This window comes from Danio rerio, chromosome 20, assembly GCF_052040795.2.
Source record: "Danio rerio strain M-AB ecotype USA chromosome 20, GRCz13ab, whole genome shotgun sequence".
Lineage (NCBI taxonomy): Eukaryota > Metazoa > Chordata > Actinopteri > Cypriniformes > Danionidae > Danio > Danio rerio.
The window spans coordinates 55,359,521-55,378,834 of NC_141040.1; the positions used below are offsets into that span (position 1 = coordinate 55,359,521).

General features: G+C 37.9%; 2 protein-coding genes across 4 annotated transcripts in view; one reads left to right on the forward strand and one right to left on the reverse strand.

The window, feature by feature from the left end:
- rbm25b (RNA binding motif protein 25b) overlaps positions 1–19,314 on the reverse strand; it is a 54,645-nt gene extending 35,331 nt beyond the window's left edge. For 2 of the 3 annotated variants that reach the window (XR_015517462.1, XM_087296418.1), the window contains exons 1-8: positions 19,240–19,314; positions 15,626–15,749; positions 12,504–12,553; positions 11,055–11,222; positions 10,911–10,968; positions 6,748–6,914; positions 1,146–1,331; positions 873–956 (exon numbers count right to left, since the gene is read on the reverse strand). Coding sequence is in view for 2 of the 3 variants with exons in the window: in XM_087296418.1 (XP_087152544.1) it covers positions 873–956; positions 1,146–1,331; positions 6,748–6,914; positions 10,911–10,968; positions 11,055–11,222; positions 12,504–12,553; positions 15,626–15,731 (819 nt within the window). In the remaining variant the exon portion in view is untranslated. 3 annotated transcript variants of the gene reach the window in all.
- On the forward strand, positions 1,651–6,262 carry LOC147839500 (uncharacterized). The gene is made up of 2 exons (XM_087298851.1): positions 1,651–5,953; positions 6,169–6,262. The coding sequence occupies exon 1, from the start codon at positions 3,302–3,304 to the stop codon at positions 4,817–4,819; it is 1,518 nt and encodes a 505-aa protein (XP_087154977.1). The 5' UTR covers positions 1,651–3,301; the 3' UTR covers positions 4,820–5,953; positions 6,169–6,262.

Sequence of the window (19,314 nt, forward strand, 5' to 3'; positions counted from 1 at the left end):
AACACACTGGTTTGACACCCCATATGTATTTTGATACAAAAAATCACCCAAATTTCAGAGCGAGTTGGTGCAGTTCCCCTTCTGTATCTCTTTTATAACTGATCTAACACACCGTTTTTACACCCTATATGTATTTTGATACTAAAATCCCCAAATTTCAGAGCGAGTTGGTGCAGTTCCCCCCGTGTATCCCTTTTATAACTGATGTAACACTGGTTTGACAGCTCATATGTATTTTGACACTAAAATCCCCATATTTCAGAGCGAGTTGGCGCAGTTCCCCTTGTGTATCCCTTTTATAACTGATCTAATACACCGTTTTTACACCCCATATGTATTTTGATGCTAAATTCAACCCAAATTTGAGAGCGAGCCGGTGCAGTTGCCCCTGTGCGAGCCGTCCAGAAGGGGGCGCCCAATACAAGTAGAGAAAAATGGAAAGCTCATACTTACATCCTATCCTTGCAACTTTTTCCCAAAGCTGAGAGATTCATCTTGGTTTAGTCACCATATGATCTCTATCATAATGGTGGGGTTTAATGAATAGATTAGCTTTTAGGGAAGTGCACAGAACGTCCATGCATTGTATGTGTGACTACATTTCCCACCCTTAACATGTCGGCCACGCTACAGTTATTGTTTGTTTACAAATTTACAATAAATGTAAATAATAAATGCGTCCAAATGAGTCCTAGAGTACTTTCTATCAATTAAAATCAATCTTAAAAGGTAATAAACTGAATTTGCTGTGCTGAATGGAAATGTACAGACTACAGATCTACTCATGCTGGATATTCGACTAATTAAACTAGGTGTGAGATGCTTTTTTTGTGCACTACCTGTGTTATGGAGTAAATTAGCATGTATTTTACCTTGTGTGTGTCGCGGAACTTGTTGATCTCCCTGGAAATCAAATCTCTTTTGTCATCCTCCATTTCCATGGCATTGATGTCATCCTACACAGGCAATGGTGGGAAAACACGGTTAGCCAATTTATATCCTATGTTTTTGGAAAACAGGCTCATTTTACAGCCCCCATAGAATTTAAGCAGTTTTATTATATTCAGCCAATCTCTAAGTCTGCTGAGAGCTCTTTTAGCTTCGCTTAGGCAAAATAGTAGTAAAACAGGTCAACTAAAGCCAACCTCGTCCTTCTTTTCTCTCTTCTTTTTCCTGCGACTCGACTCATCGTCCTGTGACTGAGCATTGAGCTCACTTGAATACTCCCGGATCAGACCGTCAATGGCACCTTTGACGATTTGGTCCCGCTTCTTAGTTTCTTCATCCAGAACCTCCTCTTCCTCTTCGCCAGCATCATCTGCCTTACCATTCTGCCAGAAACACAGATGATCATAAATTTTGGGTCTAACTTTGACCACAACCGTCTCTGTGTTTCAGCACATGAGATTGAAAGATTATGTGCATTTTAGTTCAGTTGCATTTACATTGATTAAACTGATGTGATATGATGGGTTGACCTGTGCCTCGACCCCCACAAACTGATAGGTGTGAACTAAATGACCCTTTTACAATCTCAATGGGTATTAGCAAAACAACAGCTGAAACATCTGAAGAGGGTCCTGCTGAGCCTCGTAAACAGAATTGTTTGTTTGATGCTAATATAAAGTACTGTCTCACAGACAGTACTTTGGGTTAAGTTACTTGAAGACCGACGGGTTAACATCACTGCTGAGGAACTGCACTATTGATCGTCTTCAATAAAGTCTTCTCTCCGTAAGAACTTTGGTCAGCTTACTTGTTTTATGTATTAGAGTAATCTAATACATTGGCGAGCCACCCAAGAACGGTTAAGCCAAATACAGCAAAATCTAACAATTTGGCGAAGCCAGCCAGGAGAGACTGAAAAGAGGAAAACTCATCAACTGCAACAAGAAATGAACTGAAGAATCTTGGAGAATCTACAGTTAAAGCTGAAGATAAACGGATTTTGTTTGTGGACGAGTCCTGGATCTACATATTGTATCTGTGGACACACTTTATTTTAATCAACTGGATCTCATCTCAAAGATCCTAGTTTGGTGAGTGAAACTTATCAGCTCTCTTAAAGAACCCTTAAAAGAAACATCTTTTATAAGTAACCATTAAAGTAAGCAGATCGACCTGTATATGTAGTGCAGTAATAAACTACAGTGATAGTATTGCTGAAATTTCAGGCTTTTTCTTGATATTTGCAGAAATTGTTAAAGAAACAATTTGGTCCATTTATCAAAAGATTTTGAAAGAGCAGTGGAAATTTTAGGCTTAGTCCATTCTCAGGGTACTTGTAGGAATTATTTAAGAAACAATTTGGTCCTTTCTCTTGGAGATTGTAGGAATTGTTGAAAATAATTTGGTCCATTTCCCCAGGGGACTGTAGGAGCCGTAAAATAGTTTGGGACTGATGTTGCTGCAAGAATTAGGAATTCTTGACTGGGTGCTAATTCAGTAGCCACTATTTTAATTTTGAAGGTAACAGAGCCTTCTGTGATAGAAATCTTAAAACATTGTAGGTTTGGTTCGTTTTCTAGAGTTTGCATGAACTGTTAAATAATCATTCTGGTCCAATCACTAAGATTATGCAGAAGCAGAGGTTGGTCCATTCTCAGCTGTGATTGTAGAGATTGAAAAATAACAGTTTAGCTTATTTTTCCAAAGATGGTTATGAGCCATATAAAGCAAACATAAATAGTTTGCGACTGATATTGCTGCGAGAATTAGGAATTCTTGACTGTGGGCTAATTCAGTAGCCAGTATTGGAATTTTGAAAATTCTAACTGTGTTAAAATATGATGGCATGAAACTGTAAGCTGTTTGCCTTAGGTTTAAGGATACAGTAAGATTTAAGCACATTGTATTAGGGACAAATCCTTAAGAAAGTTACTTAGCCTTCTAAGATAATGCTCAGAAAGAATTGTTATTAGACAGAAGCTCAGGCAATTTTAGGCTTGATTCTTGCTTTGAAGATTGTAGAAACTGTGAAAAAATAATTCTGGTCAAATCACTAAGATAATGCAGAAGCAAAGCTTGATGCATTCTCTGTTGGGATTGAAGAGATTTTAAAAGTAATAGTTTAATACATTTGTTCAAAGATTGTTAGTAGCCAAATAAGATTTGGGACTGAAAGAATGAAAGTGCTAATTTAGTAGCCACTATTTTAGCTTTGAAACAAATGTTGAATCTGTCTATGTATTTGAAATGGTTTAACAGACTGCTGTGAATTTAAATTTGAATAAGCACCTCTATTAGCTCTAACACATTTTGTTCTATTTCACACCTCTGAGAGCACTGTCCTGTACTTCCCATGGCTGAGTCTGCAAGAAACTATGCTAATGGAGCTACCCTGAGAACAACATCAGAAAAACATGGAACAGAACCTCCATGTGTTACCATTGACCAGATGTTGGAGAATTTGAATGCATATTTAGACAAAAGGCTGGGACTGAGGAAGTGTCGTGATGATGTATGCAAGAAGTACAGCATCAAGCACTCACAGAGTGGATTATGGGCATTGCCGGACATTAAAAGGGCTTATGGAAAGACACAGCGCTTATGCACAACCACCAAGAAGGATGGATTGTCTGTGATTTTGGTTAAGCAAATTCTTCAACATGAGCATAAGTGTGAGACTGACAGATTGGAACGTGAGAACAAAGCGGAGAAAGCTAAAGTTCGAGCACTGGCTGAACAATTGCAAAACTTAAAGACGCATAAAGAAAGACTGGAAAAGGAAAACAACAAGCTATTGACTTTGATCTCCAAACAGCTGGAATCAAGATCTTCAAGCAGCTTTGTTGACAGTGAGGCTGATCTTTCTATCAACACCTGTGTTCATGACCCAGTGAACTCAAAGATTAGATTAGCTCCTGTGATTGTCAAACACAGAAGGACTAACGTTGAAATTGACAATGAGGAGGGCTATGAAGACAATGGAGAGAGACGAACTCGCACTGTGACAAAAGTGGTAAAGAAGTATGTTCCATACAGGACATACCATCCAGCTACTCCAGAGCAAGTTGACAAATGGTCAAAAGAGCTGCCAGATGTATACAAACAACCACGAAAGGTTTGGCAGTTTCTTCAACGACTGCAGAAAATCTACATTTTACATCCACTAGACGGTGTGATGATTCTTAATGTCACCCTAAGAGACAGTGACCAAAAGAGACTCACAGAAAGTGTTGAAAGAAGGATTGGTGAATCACAAGAAAACATAGAGGATGGATGGGAAGCCATAAAAAACTTCTTGTTTGAACTGAAACCTGCAGAGGTCAATTGGGCAAGAATTACCTCATGCTTGCAGAAAACTGGAGAAAGTGTTGCAGAGTTTGAAGAACGCTTCAGACAAATATGGACAGAACATTCTGGTCTAAATACAAGTGAAGATCTTGACAAAGACACTGGAATTCCCCTGAAAACAACATTTGTCAACGGACTCAATCCTGAGATTTCTAAAGATCTTAAAATCAGGTATGATGACTGGGACAGCACTGTAACAACTTTCATCCAGATTGTTGAATGGTCAGCTAAACTGGAGAGAGCACAAGATGTCAGACTCAGATCTTTGCAATCCAAAAGTTTGTTTTACAAGAACAGAACAACTGAGGATGAGCAAAAAGAACGTGAGTATATGGGATACTCAAAACTACGAACTAAAGGAAGATGCAGAAATTGCAATGAAGAAGGACACTGGGCCCGTGAGTGCAAGCTCAGTTTAAAACATCAAAGCAAGGATGATGACCACCTGTTCAAGCAGTTTCAGCAGCTAACAATACAACAAAAACAGACTCTGCTAAATGCTGTACAGCCGCAGGGAAACTGAAGAACCTCTCTCTGCAGTACCAGCTAGTGACGACTTTTCCAGAAGCTGATGAACTGAATGTGTATGCAAACAATAAGATAAAAGCTGACACAGAAGTCTCAACAGATGAAGACAAGTTTGATGTCCTAGTAGATGGTGTTGCCAAACAAGCCGTAAAGGAGAGAGGTGAACATACAGCGGCATTAAGACAGCTTCAGAAAGACCACCGATCAGTCTTAGACAGAAAGCAGACTGCAAATGAAAACTCAACAAAAGAAATGCTGATGAACGGTGCAATAGAACTGCATGATGGCAACCAATGCAGTACAGATGGAAATAGACTATGCCCTTTTGAACATGCCCTAAGCCAGCCCATGTCCACAGAAAATCTGACATCTGACAGCCTTGTCCAAAACAAAGCAAGACTCAGCCTGGCAGTACATTAGGACAATAATCAAGTTGTCACCTCTGAAGAGGGGCCATAGTTTAGAGCCCAGAAAATGGATAAAGATACGACAACCTCAGATATTACCATTAAAATCTAGGTGTCAGAGCTCACATGAGAAGGTTTTAGTATCTGATTCAATAAATAAAGTTCAGGGACTTGATGAATGGATCAACGTGAGTTTGCCTAGAGACGAGGGATAGATGACAGTAGTGTTTTTCAGAGTCCAGATATGGCGGGACTAGAGTTTTTAGGCTCTAGCTTGTCGCCTGAGGATGAAGACATAAACCACCACTGATAAACACTGTAGTGTCCTGTCAATATTAAATAGGGACAGTTTCTATACTTTCTATAGGCAGTTTGACAATTTCTCTAAAATCTTTTTTTGGGCAAGATACGTTTCCCTTTTCTCTTTTGTGTGATTGCAGGTGTTCCGATGTTCCAGAGAATGACCAGAGACACACAACACCAGACACCTAGATGAACACACCTGAACATTCACAGAACACAACCATATCCGCTACTTCCACTACATCACAACTTCAAATAGAAATGGACTCAGGCATTTAAGGAAATGCAAGCTTCACCATGCCTTGTTATTCTGTCACTTTAAGTTATATAGCCTGTATTGCAGATTGCTGTATACATGATTAACTTGTTTTATGATCAAATATGATCAGAGGAGGGATTGAAAGATTATGTGCATTTTAGTTCAGTTGCATTTACATTGATTAAACTGATGTGATATGATGGGTTGACCTGTGCCTCGACCCCCACAAACTGATAGGTGTGAACTAAATGACCCTTTTACAATCTCAATGGGTATTAGCAAAACAACAGCTGAAACATCTGAAGAGGGTCCTGCTGAGCCTCGTAAACAGAATTGTTTGTTTGATGCTAATATAAAGTACTGTCTCACAGACAGTACTTTGGGTTAAGTTACTTGAAGACCGACGGGTTAACATCACTGCTGAGGAACTGCACTATTGATCGTCTTCAATAAAGTCTTCTCTCCGTAAGAACTTTGGTCAGCTTACTTGTTTTATGTATTAGAGTAATCTAATACATTGGCGAGCCACCCAAGAACGGTTAAGCCAAATACAGCAAAATCTAACAAGATGATTGTTGCAGACAAATACTATTTAGTCACACATTTTGGGACAATACTTCTCAAATATTCAACGATACACTTTGGGCAAATTTGCTACCCTTTCTTTATGTTTGTGGCTGTTTTTCCCCCAATCACTTCCATTATAATCCCATTTTTTGATTGCAAAGCCATGACACCATATAATCATGCATTCTTGATTGTTGCTGGTTTCCCTGTTTACAAAAAGCTATTATATCATTATATTTATCATTATAGGGATATGAAATGACTTCGCTGAGGCCTACCAGCCACAAAGAACATGTCATGCAAATTAAAAGAGGTTTATCATCAGTTAATCTTCTTAAACAGATCTTTCTTAACAACCTGATATCTGATAACTGGTATAATACTGACTCCGTTTGCACTGGTGCTCTTCTTCTTTGCTTTCCACTCGTCCAGTTGTGCTTTGGTTTTGGCATCCACTTTGACCAGAAGCTTCTTTTCTCCAACCTGAAGCTCATGTAGCAGCCGGAGAGCTCGTAGAGTTGATTCAGGCTCTTTGTACTCGCAGAAACCAAACGCTGAAAGCCAAAGAACAAAACAAAGGCTATGAGCATCGAGCCTGTCGTGAAAACCATTTCCAGGCAGTGCAACATATTGAACTCAAGAGATCATGATCAACGCAGTACCAGTTTTTTTTTTGCCATTTCCTTCTAGGTGCATGTTTCATTTTAATGTTTAGGTGTAACAGTAATTGCATTTGTATCCGTTTGTACACCCATGGGTGTGTTGGCCTGAAAAGGATGTGTGTTAAGGCGTATTGTTGGCGGGCTGCTATTTTGAGAAAACAGCAACATTGACCAACTAAAAGCTGCTGTTTTTGCTCGTTATTAAAAGAGCACTTTAGTGTTATGAGCCTATGCTGGTCCAAATCGCACATAAACATTGCCTATTACGCACACAGGGATGTACAGCAGTACACAAATATATTTAAATATAAAAAATAAAATGAATAACATGTAAAAAATGTATTACTGTCTACATAAATATAAAAACTGCTTCCTCCACCCATGCCTCCTGTTGTAGCCAGTTTATTCAAGACCATTGACATTTGTTTAATGTTATTATTAGTATTATTTACTGTATGCTTATGTATTTGTTTTTACAAGTATTTGTTAGGATTTACCCACTTGCTGGGTTTTACAGATGGATGCATCAGAATATGAACAGTGTTGGGGAGTAACTAGTTGCGTGTAAGGGCGTTACGTAATTTAATTAGAAAATAAAAGTAACAGTCATTTTTTACAGTTACTGAGAAAAAATGTGGTCAAATTACAGTTGCTCATGAAAATGTTACAGATTACAAATGGGACTACATCTAAATATGTTGAATAATATTAATCTGTTGCTTTGCCTTTTTATGATATGCACGATGTCTTCCGCTGAGCCCTTTTATTAAAGCGCTGCTATTCTGATGCTTTTGATTGGTTTTCACGTTTGAATTTGCACCGCGCTGCACCGCCTCTCTGCCGCTGAAAGCATTAGGCTACTACAATCAGTCTGAGAGCTGCACCATGGTTAGTGATAAAAATGCATTTCATTGCGGGAAATTTAAAAATAATTTCACTCTGAAATATGAGAAGGGCACAAACACAACCGTTCAGTGCAAAACTTGTTTGCCAGCTGTTAAAATACTTTTGACATTAGGCTTCAATGTGGAACCTGAGAAAGCATCTGCAGGTATGTAACCTAGTCTTTCTTTATCTTATAAAAGCAATTGGTTTTTGTCGTTATCGCTAGTGTACAGAAATAAAAACAGACCCTTTTATTTCCAATGATGTATTATGACTAACAGAGTTATTGATTTGTGAAATTCAGGGCACCAGAATCTGGCCAAAGCGATTTTATCACATTAACAGTGTTGGGCAGCAGCGTCGCTACTAGCTCAACTACATTTCTCAGTAGTGTGGCGGTAGCGTCGCTACTTTATACATCAAATAGCTTTTCAGTAGCGAAGCTATTTTATTAGTCAAGCAGCGTCCACACAAGCTACATTTACTGACTGCAGATCAATAAGTGACGGCACCGACATTCACAGAGCTGTGAGGCCAGTGTCTAGCTGATGAAAGTAAATCCATACAATGGTGAGTGACGATTTCTTACATCTGTATTTTGGTTGTCGACAACAAACTTTACTGCCACCTCTCGCTCAGGTCGGAGACGTCGCCGATCAATTAGGCTTACACAAGAAATTTCCTTGATGGAAGATGACTGAGTGAGAGGAGGTCTATATAAATATATATATATATATATATATATATATATATATATATATATATATACACACACACACACACACACACACACACACACACACACACACACACACACACACACACACACACACACACACACACACACACACACACACACACACACACACACACACACACACACACACACACACATTTATATAGTTTACTGTAGTACAGGCTAAAGTATACTATGGTAATGACTATTAGTTCATGATAGTTACTAATGATACTACATTATGTAGTGTAATTTATTAATGAAGAGTTGTAAATATATATATACAATATAATTCTCATTTCTAAATATTTTCCTTTACTATAAATTACTATAGTATTGGATATTTTGTTTTTGCTGTTGTATACTATCATCTGTTTCGTTAAGTACAGCATATTATTCACAGTAAATAATAGATTTTTTTTGTTATAATGTCTGGTTTTGTGGTGGCTGTACTTTAAAATTAAATTAATATAATCTTAATTTAAGTGATGAGAGATGTTGAGATTCTAACAGTAAACAGAGCTGCTGTAAGCTCACACCTGCTTGGTATAAATGCTTAAAAATGATTTAGTTGAAATATCCATTAGAAACATAAAAGATGTAATCAATTACTTCACTTTTATATAAAGTAATCGAAAAGGTACACTACTTATTACATTTTAAATAGGATCATTTAAATCTGTAATCCATTACATTTCCAAAGTAACCTCTCCAACACTGCTTATGAGGCATAGCTGCAGGAAGTGTGTTCGCATATAACAAGTATTTTGACCACATTTTGTTGTATTGTTCATCTTTGTGCTTAAACGGAGTAAAAAAATTAAATATGCAATAGATGTCTACAGAAAAGTGCATCAACCAGCATCCACCACCCGAATCCATGGTTGAAAGGAAGAGGCTGAAAGCAAGAGGTTTGTTTATTAGACGGTCTTTGACTGTTGTCTAACTCGAAAAGCGTTCAATTTTTCACTTGCAAAATCCATCATGTAAATAGCAAATGCACCGTGGTGGGATGCAACTGACTCCTAGACCATGTCCACATGTCCACAGGTATTTTTATAAATTGAGTTTTACCTGCTTTTGCTTTTTAAAAAAATCTCTGTGCACACGAAAACGCAAAAACGCACTGTAATGCATGTTAATGAGTTAACATCAAACTGAAATAAGTATATTTGTAAATTGCATTCAAGTCAATGCAAACGTTAGAACAGAGTCGAATCAATTCGTGGTTGAACAATGCGGAATATGCGATTCATATGCCGCAAATGTGCAGAATTTGCCTCATTTACGTCCGTGTTCAATGTGAACCCAGCCGTTTTGACCAATCATAGAGGAGAAAACAGCACGCACGCAGACATCATGAAGCTAAAAATCTGGTTTTACCGTCCACACGACCACACTGTCTCCAGAGTTTTGGAAACTGTTCACCCTGGCCCGAGTTTTCAGAGAGTTTCGGTTTCACCTGACACTGCGTTTTGGTATGGACAAACAAAACAGTATGATTTAGAAAATACCAGTGTTTGTGTGGACAGGGCCTTAAAGGCTGATTTATACTTCTGCGTCAAGCGCACGCGTATGCTACGGCGCTGACGCATAGCCGCAACGACGCGTAGCGCAAGCTCTGTGATTGGTCTGCTTGGTAGCGCTGACGAGTCTGGGCGGGACTGAGAGCCGCACGAGTGGTGCGAGCCCGTCTAGAGCAATTGTCTACAAGTGTGGAGTGCTGCGAAGGAGCTCCGGATGGAAAGTTTTGTTTTGTGTTTGCCTCATAGTTAAAGTTGTTGCATGTCCGCCGGTTCCTGCTTCAAAATGAGCGAGTTTGAGCCACTTGTACATCCAGGAAGCATTCAGAAAGAACAAAACGCAGGCGAAGAAACTCGACACAGAGGAACATTTACACCTCACTGCCAACTCGCGTTTTGGAAGTGTTAATGCAGACCAACAGAGACAGCGCGCAGAAGTATAAATGCACAGCTACGCGCGTTGCATGCGCCGTTGCTTACGCCGGTCACTTGACGCAGAAGTATAAACCAGGCTTAAGGGATTGGGAGATGAGACTGGTTTAACGCACGTGATGCCCAAAACACACCCATAAACTATGAAGAGAATAAGGACAACCCTTTTAAATCATGCGCCTGGAGCACAGATGGTTTTTCCCATCCTTAAAATAGTTAATTCAGACACGCCCTTAGTACTTTTGCACCATTGTGCTTTAGACTTTGCATTTAGATCATTAAAATAGAGCCCTATGTGTTAATAATATATACCTTGGAGTTTCCCTGAGGCACCTTGAACTCGTTTCCAGCTCAACACCAAACCGCATTTCTGAAACACAAGCAATTATCATCAATACCCTCCTGGTACAAAAGCACTACTTTAATTATAATTAACTGCTTTAATTAGATACTCACAGCCAGCAGCTGTCTGATCAGCATATCAGAGGCTTTTTCAGAGATGTTCCCCACAAACACAGTGGTCGTGGGGCCGCTGCTGTCGTCATCTTTTGCATGAGCAGCTATGCTTTCCTTTCTGGGAGCAGCAACTTTACTAACCACAGACATCGTCGTGGGCACAAGAACCTGATACAGCACATCCCAATGAATATGTAGCACGTGTCAAAGCAATGGCATACAAACAAAAGAGGTTTTTCTCTGAAAGACTTTAATATTTTCTTTAGTATTACATATTTTTAATTAATTTTGCAACAAAAAAGAGGCAAATGAGTAATAGAAAAAAACCTTCTAAGGTTAAAAAATATATATAAAAAAACTTAGTTAATATTGAGTAATATTTGATTTGATTTTTATAGTGGAAATATAGTTCACCCTAAAATCAAAGTTCACTCATTATTTACTCTCCTTTAAAGTGGTTATAAACCAGTTTTTCTTCTGCTGAACACAAAAGATTATTGGTTTGAGGAAAGCTGGAAACGTGTTACCATTTACTTTCATAGTAGGGAAAAAAATGGTTACAGGTTACCAGGTTTCCTTCAAAATGTTTTCTTGTGTGTTGAGAACCACTTGAGAGAGAATAAAAACACTACCGGACAAAAGTCTTGTCGTTGATCTCAGCTGTCAGAAAAACATCATGATTTGGGGTTACATTCAGTATGGGGGCGTGCGAGAGATCTGCAGAGTGGATGATCAACATCAACAGCCTGAGGTATCAAGACATTTGTGCTGCCCATTACATTACAAACCACAGGAGAGGGACAATTCTCCGGCAGGATAGCGCTTCTGCTCATACTTCAGCCTCCACATCAAAGCTCCTGAAAGCAAAGAGTGCTCCAGGATTGGCCAGCCCAGTCACCAGATATGAACATTATTGAGCACATCTGGTGATAAGATGTAGGAGGCATTAAGGATTGAATCCAAAGAGTCTTGATGAACTCTGGGAGTCCTGCAGGAACGCTTTCTTTGCCATTCCAGATGACTTTATTAATCAGTGATTTGAGTCATGTCAGAGATGTATGGATGCAGTCCTCCAAGCTCATGATGGAGTCACACACAATATTTATTCTGTCTCCACTGCAGCAGGACTTTATATTCTATACTGGACATTATTTCTGTTCAGTGAGCAAAGTCAGAGCTTACTGTCTAAATGAAATCACTAATAATCAAGGCATGATCATATTTTATTGAGGTCAAATAAGCGTCATCTAGAGGCATTTGCCTTTCATATAAGCCACTTCTGATACCAATTGATCAACAAGAAGTCAAGTTAATATCTGTTGTTTCTAAAACTTGCACAGACAACAAGACTTTTATCAGGTAGTGTTTAATATATTTGTAAAATGGCTAAACTAATACATATTAGTGATTATTTTTATTTGTTTTGTTTTTAGAGTAAGAGAATGTTACCGCAGGGGCTGGAGCCATAATCCCCATGTGGACAGGAATCATTGGGGTTCCTAAAGAGGACAAACACAACATGCATCAGTGTAAATCACTAATTATATTATGTTATGCGATTTGCATTATTATAAGACAATTCATCTTAATAACAAAAATATAAACTAGGGATGCACAACATATCGTTTCGTAATCGATATCGCAATGTGTGCAAAATCACAGAAACTGCCATGTCCAATTAGGATTATAGTTGATCAGGAGCCACAGTTGAAAACTCATTCAATTTGCAGAGCCACTGCAAAGTTTAACCATAAAGTTACTCAAATGGTTAACATGTGCATGTGTTTTAAAGGCCTGTGACTGTGAGCATTTCAACCAAGTTTAAAACATTTTTAAAGAAAGATGCTCGTAAAATTAAGAAAGATTAATCGTATCTAGGGCGAGGCAGTGGCGCAGTAGGTAGTGGTCACCTCACAGCAAGAAGGTCGCTGGTTCGAACCTCGGCTCAGTTGCCGTTTCTGTGTGGAGATTGCATGTTCTGCCTGCCTTAGCGTGGGTTTCCTCCGGGTGCTCCGGTTTCCCCACAGTCCAAAGACATGCGGTACAGGTGAATTGGGTAGGCTAAATTGCACATAGTGTATGAGTGTGTGTGTGTGTGTGTGAATGTGTGTGTGGATGTTTCCCAGAGATGGGTTGCGGCTGGAAGGGCATCCGCTGCGTAAAAACTTGCTGGATAAGTTGGTGGTTCATTCCGCTGTGGCGACCCCGGATTAATAAAGGGACTAAGCTGACAAGAAAATGAATGAATGAATAATCGTATCTATGTATATACAAAAATGAAGATTATTTGGTGTTATTTTACACTTAACTATTCATTTGTGTACCTGAATACTGCTAGACTCCCGGAAAACCATAAAGCAGAGTTTATTTCATTTGTATCTTTGCTCTATTGTATTTATCAATGCTTGTAATTGGTTTATAATGCATATTGTGATACGGAGTAGAATTGTACCAGATTAAATGAATAGCAATTTTTGGAAAAAAAAACCTCATCTAATATTATGAATTCTTCCCATAAAGAGCTAATCGTTTCATCTGGTGCAATACACTTAATATCATAATATGTACTGCAGATTACTAACAATGTCCATGTTTTACAATATAGTGCAGCTCTAATACAAACCCAGGAATAACAATCTCTAACCCTGCTTGAAAAAAAACTACATTAAAGGTGTCAAACAATTCATTAACTTCATTAATGGCCCATTTAGCAGCATGACAATAAATCCATTACACAGACTTGAATATTAAAGCAACATCTTGCCGTCATAATTAACAAAATGCGTCACAGCTTACTGAATACTTCCATAAATGCTTTCATTGGAATCAAATTTACATGTTTTTGCTATATGTGAGCATCAAAACAACTTGGGGGGGCTTTCACATATCGCGTCTATTGCATGCACAAGTTCATTATTTCCCATGGAGGCGTGTGGCTTACTGTTTCCAGGCACACCCAGTTGAAAACATCACAACTTTTCAGAATGCCAGTTTCTCAGTTTGTCATCCTCCGAGAAAACAGTTGATAAAGAAAGCAACACACATTGTGCTTTCCATGCTCTTTTAGACACAATATGTGAACGGCCTCCAAAACTTTACATTTTAACAGTATACGTTCTCTCCAAATCAATTCTATTCTCTTGCTAACACAATGTTTACATCAGGGGTTCTCAAACTTGATCCTGGAGGCTCAGTGTCCTGCAGATTTCACCTTCAAATTTTACTTAATACACCCACAAGGATGTTTTTAGAAAGTGTAGTAATGTATGTATTTTTTATTTATTGCCAATACAGCAACCAAGGCTATTTTCATGGCAAGAACGTTTCAATAATAAATAAACAATTAAAAACAACAAACAAATGAATAAATAAGTTAAATAAGATTTTTTGTGTTAATACATGATAAGAATTCATACATTTTTCCTGTTGTCACCTTGTTAAAATGTCCTTCAGAGAGTTCATTTTATAAAAAAGTCTTCTGGAATCATTAAAAGCAGAACAGTCCAGTAAAATGTAGAAAGTCTAGTAAAGTCGCTGTCAAACTGCACTTTTTCGCCTCATAGACTGGAAATTCAAGCTTGTGCGACAAGTTTCACAATTCGCTGCATTGCAAAGTTCAAGCTTGGTGAACTCCGACCTGTGAAATTGCATCACGTGACTGCATGAGACCAATCAAAGATCATAACATGACCTCTCTAGACAGAAATGTAAAATAGGAACCAATCACTCGCTTTTTGAAATATGTAATCATCTTGAATCCCGCACTTTTTCGCAACACCATATGACAGCATTTGCTTAAATGCTAGTAGCTGTGTCTCATTTCAGAGGCTGCATCCTCCGAAGTATGCATTCGAAGTGCGATGCGTCATCGCGGAGCGACGAAGGCTGTCTCATTTCAAAAATATTCAAAGGCTCCTTCAAACGCAGCCTCAAAATTCGTCCTTCGTTTTCCAGGTAATGAAGCATACAACCAGTGGATCCTTCGCGGCCTCAAACATCCAAAGATATATTGCGCACTGATAACGGCAGGACGTTTTTAAAAGAAAACTCCGGTTTAAATGTATGAATGTTTATTTTATTTGAATATCTAAACACATGTTAAAAACTAAAAGATTATGACTTACTAAAGAATAATTGTATAGACAGTTGACATTTTTATGTGTACATGTATGAACGAAAGGAAATATATTTCCAGCTTCTGTATACCTTGTTTTGCCTTCAGATCGCTTAAAATAAGCTTTAAAATCACTTTGGAAAAAAGTCATTATAAATTTTATCAGCACTTACAAACAGGTGACGAGATCTGTCCTCTATAGGCTAGATCGTCTCATTTCAAAACGCTCGATTCAGCCTGTGTGGACTTCGAAGAACTCACCTTTGAAGTCTGCATCCTTCGGAGGATGCAGCCTCTCAAATGAAACACAGCAAGAGTGGCCGTGGCAAAAGAGCTTGATTAGCTAGCCCAGGTGTGCCTCATTGGGGTTGGAATTATAATCTGCAGGACACCGGCCCTCCAGGACCAAGACTGAGAACCCCTGGTCTACATGACAGGTCTAGTTGATCATAATTACCGGGAGGCATCGTTGGTGGAAATCCAGCAAACTGTGGTGGAGGGATTCCTGGAGGCAACGTCGGGATGCCTATTTGTGGCCGGTTGAGATGAGGAGGGAAAGACATCTTGGGCAGGACACCCACCTGAAATGGAGGAGAAAATTTGTGTTAAATCACTGCAAATAAATGCGTACTGGGCTCTACAGTGCGACCATTTTAGTCACATTGGCATCAAAAACATACTGTGTGCGAAAATGAAGAAACGGAAAAAAAATAAGGCTCACTTGTGCAACTGACCCAATGAAAGCTTACATTCCATTACATGTTCGTTACCCATCAGCAGCCACGTTTGCTCTATGCATTCACAACAAACTTAATCACTATCAAATGACCTCTGCCTAATTACACAATTCAGACTCAAATTTACTTCAGGCTGCACTTTACCTATGAAGTGTAAACAGAGTTGTTTAATCTCAAGCCCTGTGTATAAGAACCAGAAATATAAGAAATAAATACATTTAATTATATCTGTGTATTTTAATCTTTGATAAATATCTACTCCTGCGATGTGAATATTGCAGATACAATGCGATAGATGCTCAAAAGATATATTGCTCAGATTGTAACATGATACAATCTTGCTTTTGGTTAGTATCGATACTGGCTCTGTCTTTTAAATAGCAGGGGGATGAATAATTAACAATAATATTGGGAAGTAAACATTTTAGTTTTAATTAGAAAAAAAGATAAGATTGCACGAATTAATTTATTTATTATTGTAAATTACATTACTGCCTTTTGGCTTGAAGGACTGCTGCTGACGATCCTGGTATATAGAGTATATGGTTTAGTGTTTTTTTTTTTTTTTCTTTTAACTTCTTTTGCATTTCCCAGTGATGGGTTGCGGCTGGAAGGGCATCCGCTGCGTAAAACATGTGCTGGATAAGTTGGCGGTTCATTTAACTGTGGCGACTCCAGATTAATAAAGGGACTAAGCCAAACAGAAAATGAATGAACTTCATTTGCATACTTTTAATCAGGGGTGCCCAAACTTTTGCTTCTGAAGGGCCAAAAACAAAACTATTGGGCCAAAGTTAAATATAGTTCCCATGGATACTTCCTAATATATTTATTAATTAATATTTTTTTTAAAACGAGAAAAGATTGCTTTAACAGTAAATACTGTTTACATTTTTTTACTAGATGTTAAAAAAAATGCATAAAAGTGGTTAAACGGTGGATAAATAATTTAAGAGAATCACAAAAACACCAACTGACAAAAAATCTAAGAATAATCAATCTAATTTCTGGCTGTTTGATCAAGTGACAGCTCAGACTAACCCTGAGATTCAGTAGAAAGGTCTCATTTACAACAGAATGGAGTTACACTAGTCAAGCTGCACCTCATTTTGCCTTAATTCGCTTGCAGATGTCTTCTGCATAAACCTCTATCTGTCGAGAGACAGTATTTACATTTTGTACCAGGTATTTATTTACAAAATAAACAAACAAAAAAGGTTATTTAAAATTAGAAATGACAATCTCTGTTAAAATCATTTCGCCCTGACCCTGCCCATCATTACTCTCTTCTCAGATGAGATGGTGGGCCAAATCAAAGGTTACAATGGGCCAACTTTGGCCCGCAGGCCCTCGTTTGGGCATCTCAACTTTTAATGTTGCAGAATTAGTTCCCCATGTTATCAAAAATGTATATTTTTCAAGGTATCATATCGAAGTTGGACATTCCAGTATCATGACAACACTAGTCTGTATAGACTTTAACACGTAGCATGCTGGCTGCAGTTGATGTGCTTTGTTTTACTCAAGTAAAAAAGGCACCCAAGTCTTCAATAAGCTGATGGCAAGTAACTAAAATTTAAAGATTTAAGAGCTTTATTGTTATAGGCACAGAAACAACACCACAGTTTTGCATTAACAATAAAATATTTATTCCCAATCCCTTTAACTCAGAGCTGCAATTGATTTCATAGCAACTACATTGCTGTTATTATTATAGATGTAAAAAAAATGCATAAAAGTGGTTAAATGCTGCATAAATCAGATACGAGAATCACAAAAACACCAACTGAAAAAAATCTAAGAATAATCAATCTAATTTCAGGCTGTTTGATCAAGTGAAAAACCCTGAAATTCAGTAGAAAGGTCTGAGTAAAAACTTTCTCATTTATAACAGAATGGAGTTACACAAGTCAAGCTGCACCTAATTTTGCCTTGATTTGCTTGCAGATGTCTTCCTCATTGTCCTCTATCTGCCAAGCGACAGTATTTACATTTTTACAAAGAATTTTAAATGTATTTACAACTAAATTAAACATTTTCAGTTAGCTTTTTTTGTAGCTCAGCAATAAAACAGACAAACAAAAAAAGTTATTTTAAATTAGAAATGACAATCTCTTTTAAAATCATTTTGCCCTGACCCTGCCTATCATTCTTACTCTGTTCCCAGATGAGATGGTGGGCCAAATCAAAGGTTACAATGGGCCAACTATGGCCCGCAGGCCCTGGTTTGGGCATCACCGCTTTTAATGTTGCAGAATTAGTTCCCCACGGTATGGAAAATGTATAATTTTCAAGGTATCATATCGAAGTTGAAAATTCCAGTATCATGACAACACTAGTCTGTATAGACTTTAACACATAGCATGCTGGATGCAGTTGATGTGCTTTGTTTTACTCAAGTAAAAAAAGGCACCTTCATCTTCCATAGGTTGATGGCAAGTAACTAAAGTTTAAAGATTCACCACAGTTTTGAATTAACAATAAAATATTTTTTCAATCCCTATATGTGAGCAATTCATTTCACATCACCTACATTATTATTAATGTTATATATATATATATATATATATATATATATATATATATATATATATATATATATATATATATATATATATATATATATTGTGGTTAAACAGTGCAAAAATAAGATAAGAGAATCACAAAAACACCAAGTGAAAAAATAAATCTAAGAATAATCAATCTAATTTCGGGCAGTTTGATCAACTGACAGCTCAGAATAACGGTGAATTTCAGTAGAAAGGTCTGAAATAAAACTCAATCAATCTACAAGACCTAAAACCACTTTAACATGATAAAATGTCATTTAAACACGCACGACGTTAAGCTAAAAGTCCTAAGGACAAACTGAAAGTGCTGAAATCAACTTGAAATCAGTTGTAAGAACTAAAAAATCGATCTGAAATGATGCTGATGGTCTGAAATCAACCGGAGATGAACCGAAACACCTGAAATCCGGCGAAATGCATTACATCGATTCAAAGGCCGACTTCACGTTGGTAACGTGTCCCACAATTGACGTTAGATAAACAAATAAACAACTATGTGATAGCCAACACGCTTAAACTCTTATATCAAGTGGCTTTTATGGCAAATAGTAATTTCGAGGCTATAAATTGACCGGGGTTGTTAGAAAATATCAGCGGGAATCAATTCAGTCAGACCGGGCAACAGCTAGCCACGAGCTAACGCTCACAAAAAGCCTTTATTTTGACCTCTCTCATCGGATTTCTTCATTTAATCGATGTCCAGCGCGAGACTATAGAAATATAAACTAAAAGCGATGCCTAATACATTAATAAATGGTACTCACTTAAACCAAATCGATATCAACTCGCTTCTCGCACGGAAAGTTCACCGGATCCGTAGTAAAAAGCAACGAGCACTC

Coding starts and splice junctions, on each gene's coding strand:
- LOC147839500 (XM_087298851.1), top strand. CDS start 3,302: ATGGCTGAGTCTGCAAGAAACTATGCTAATGGAGCTACCCTGAGAACA.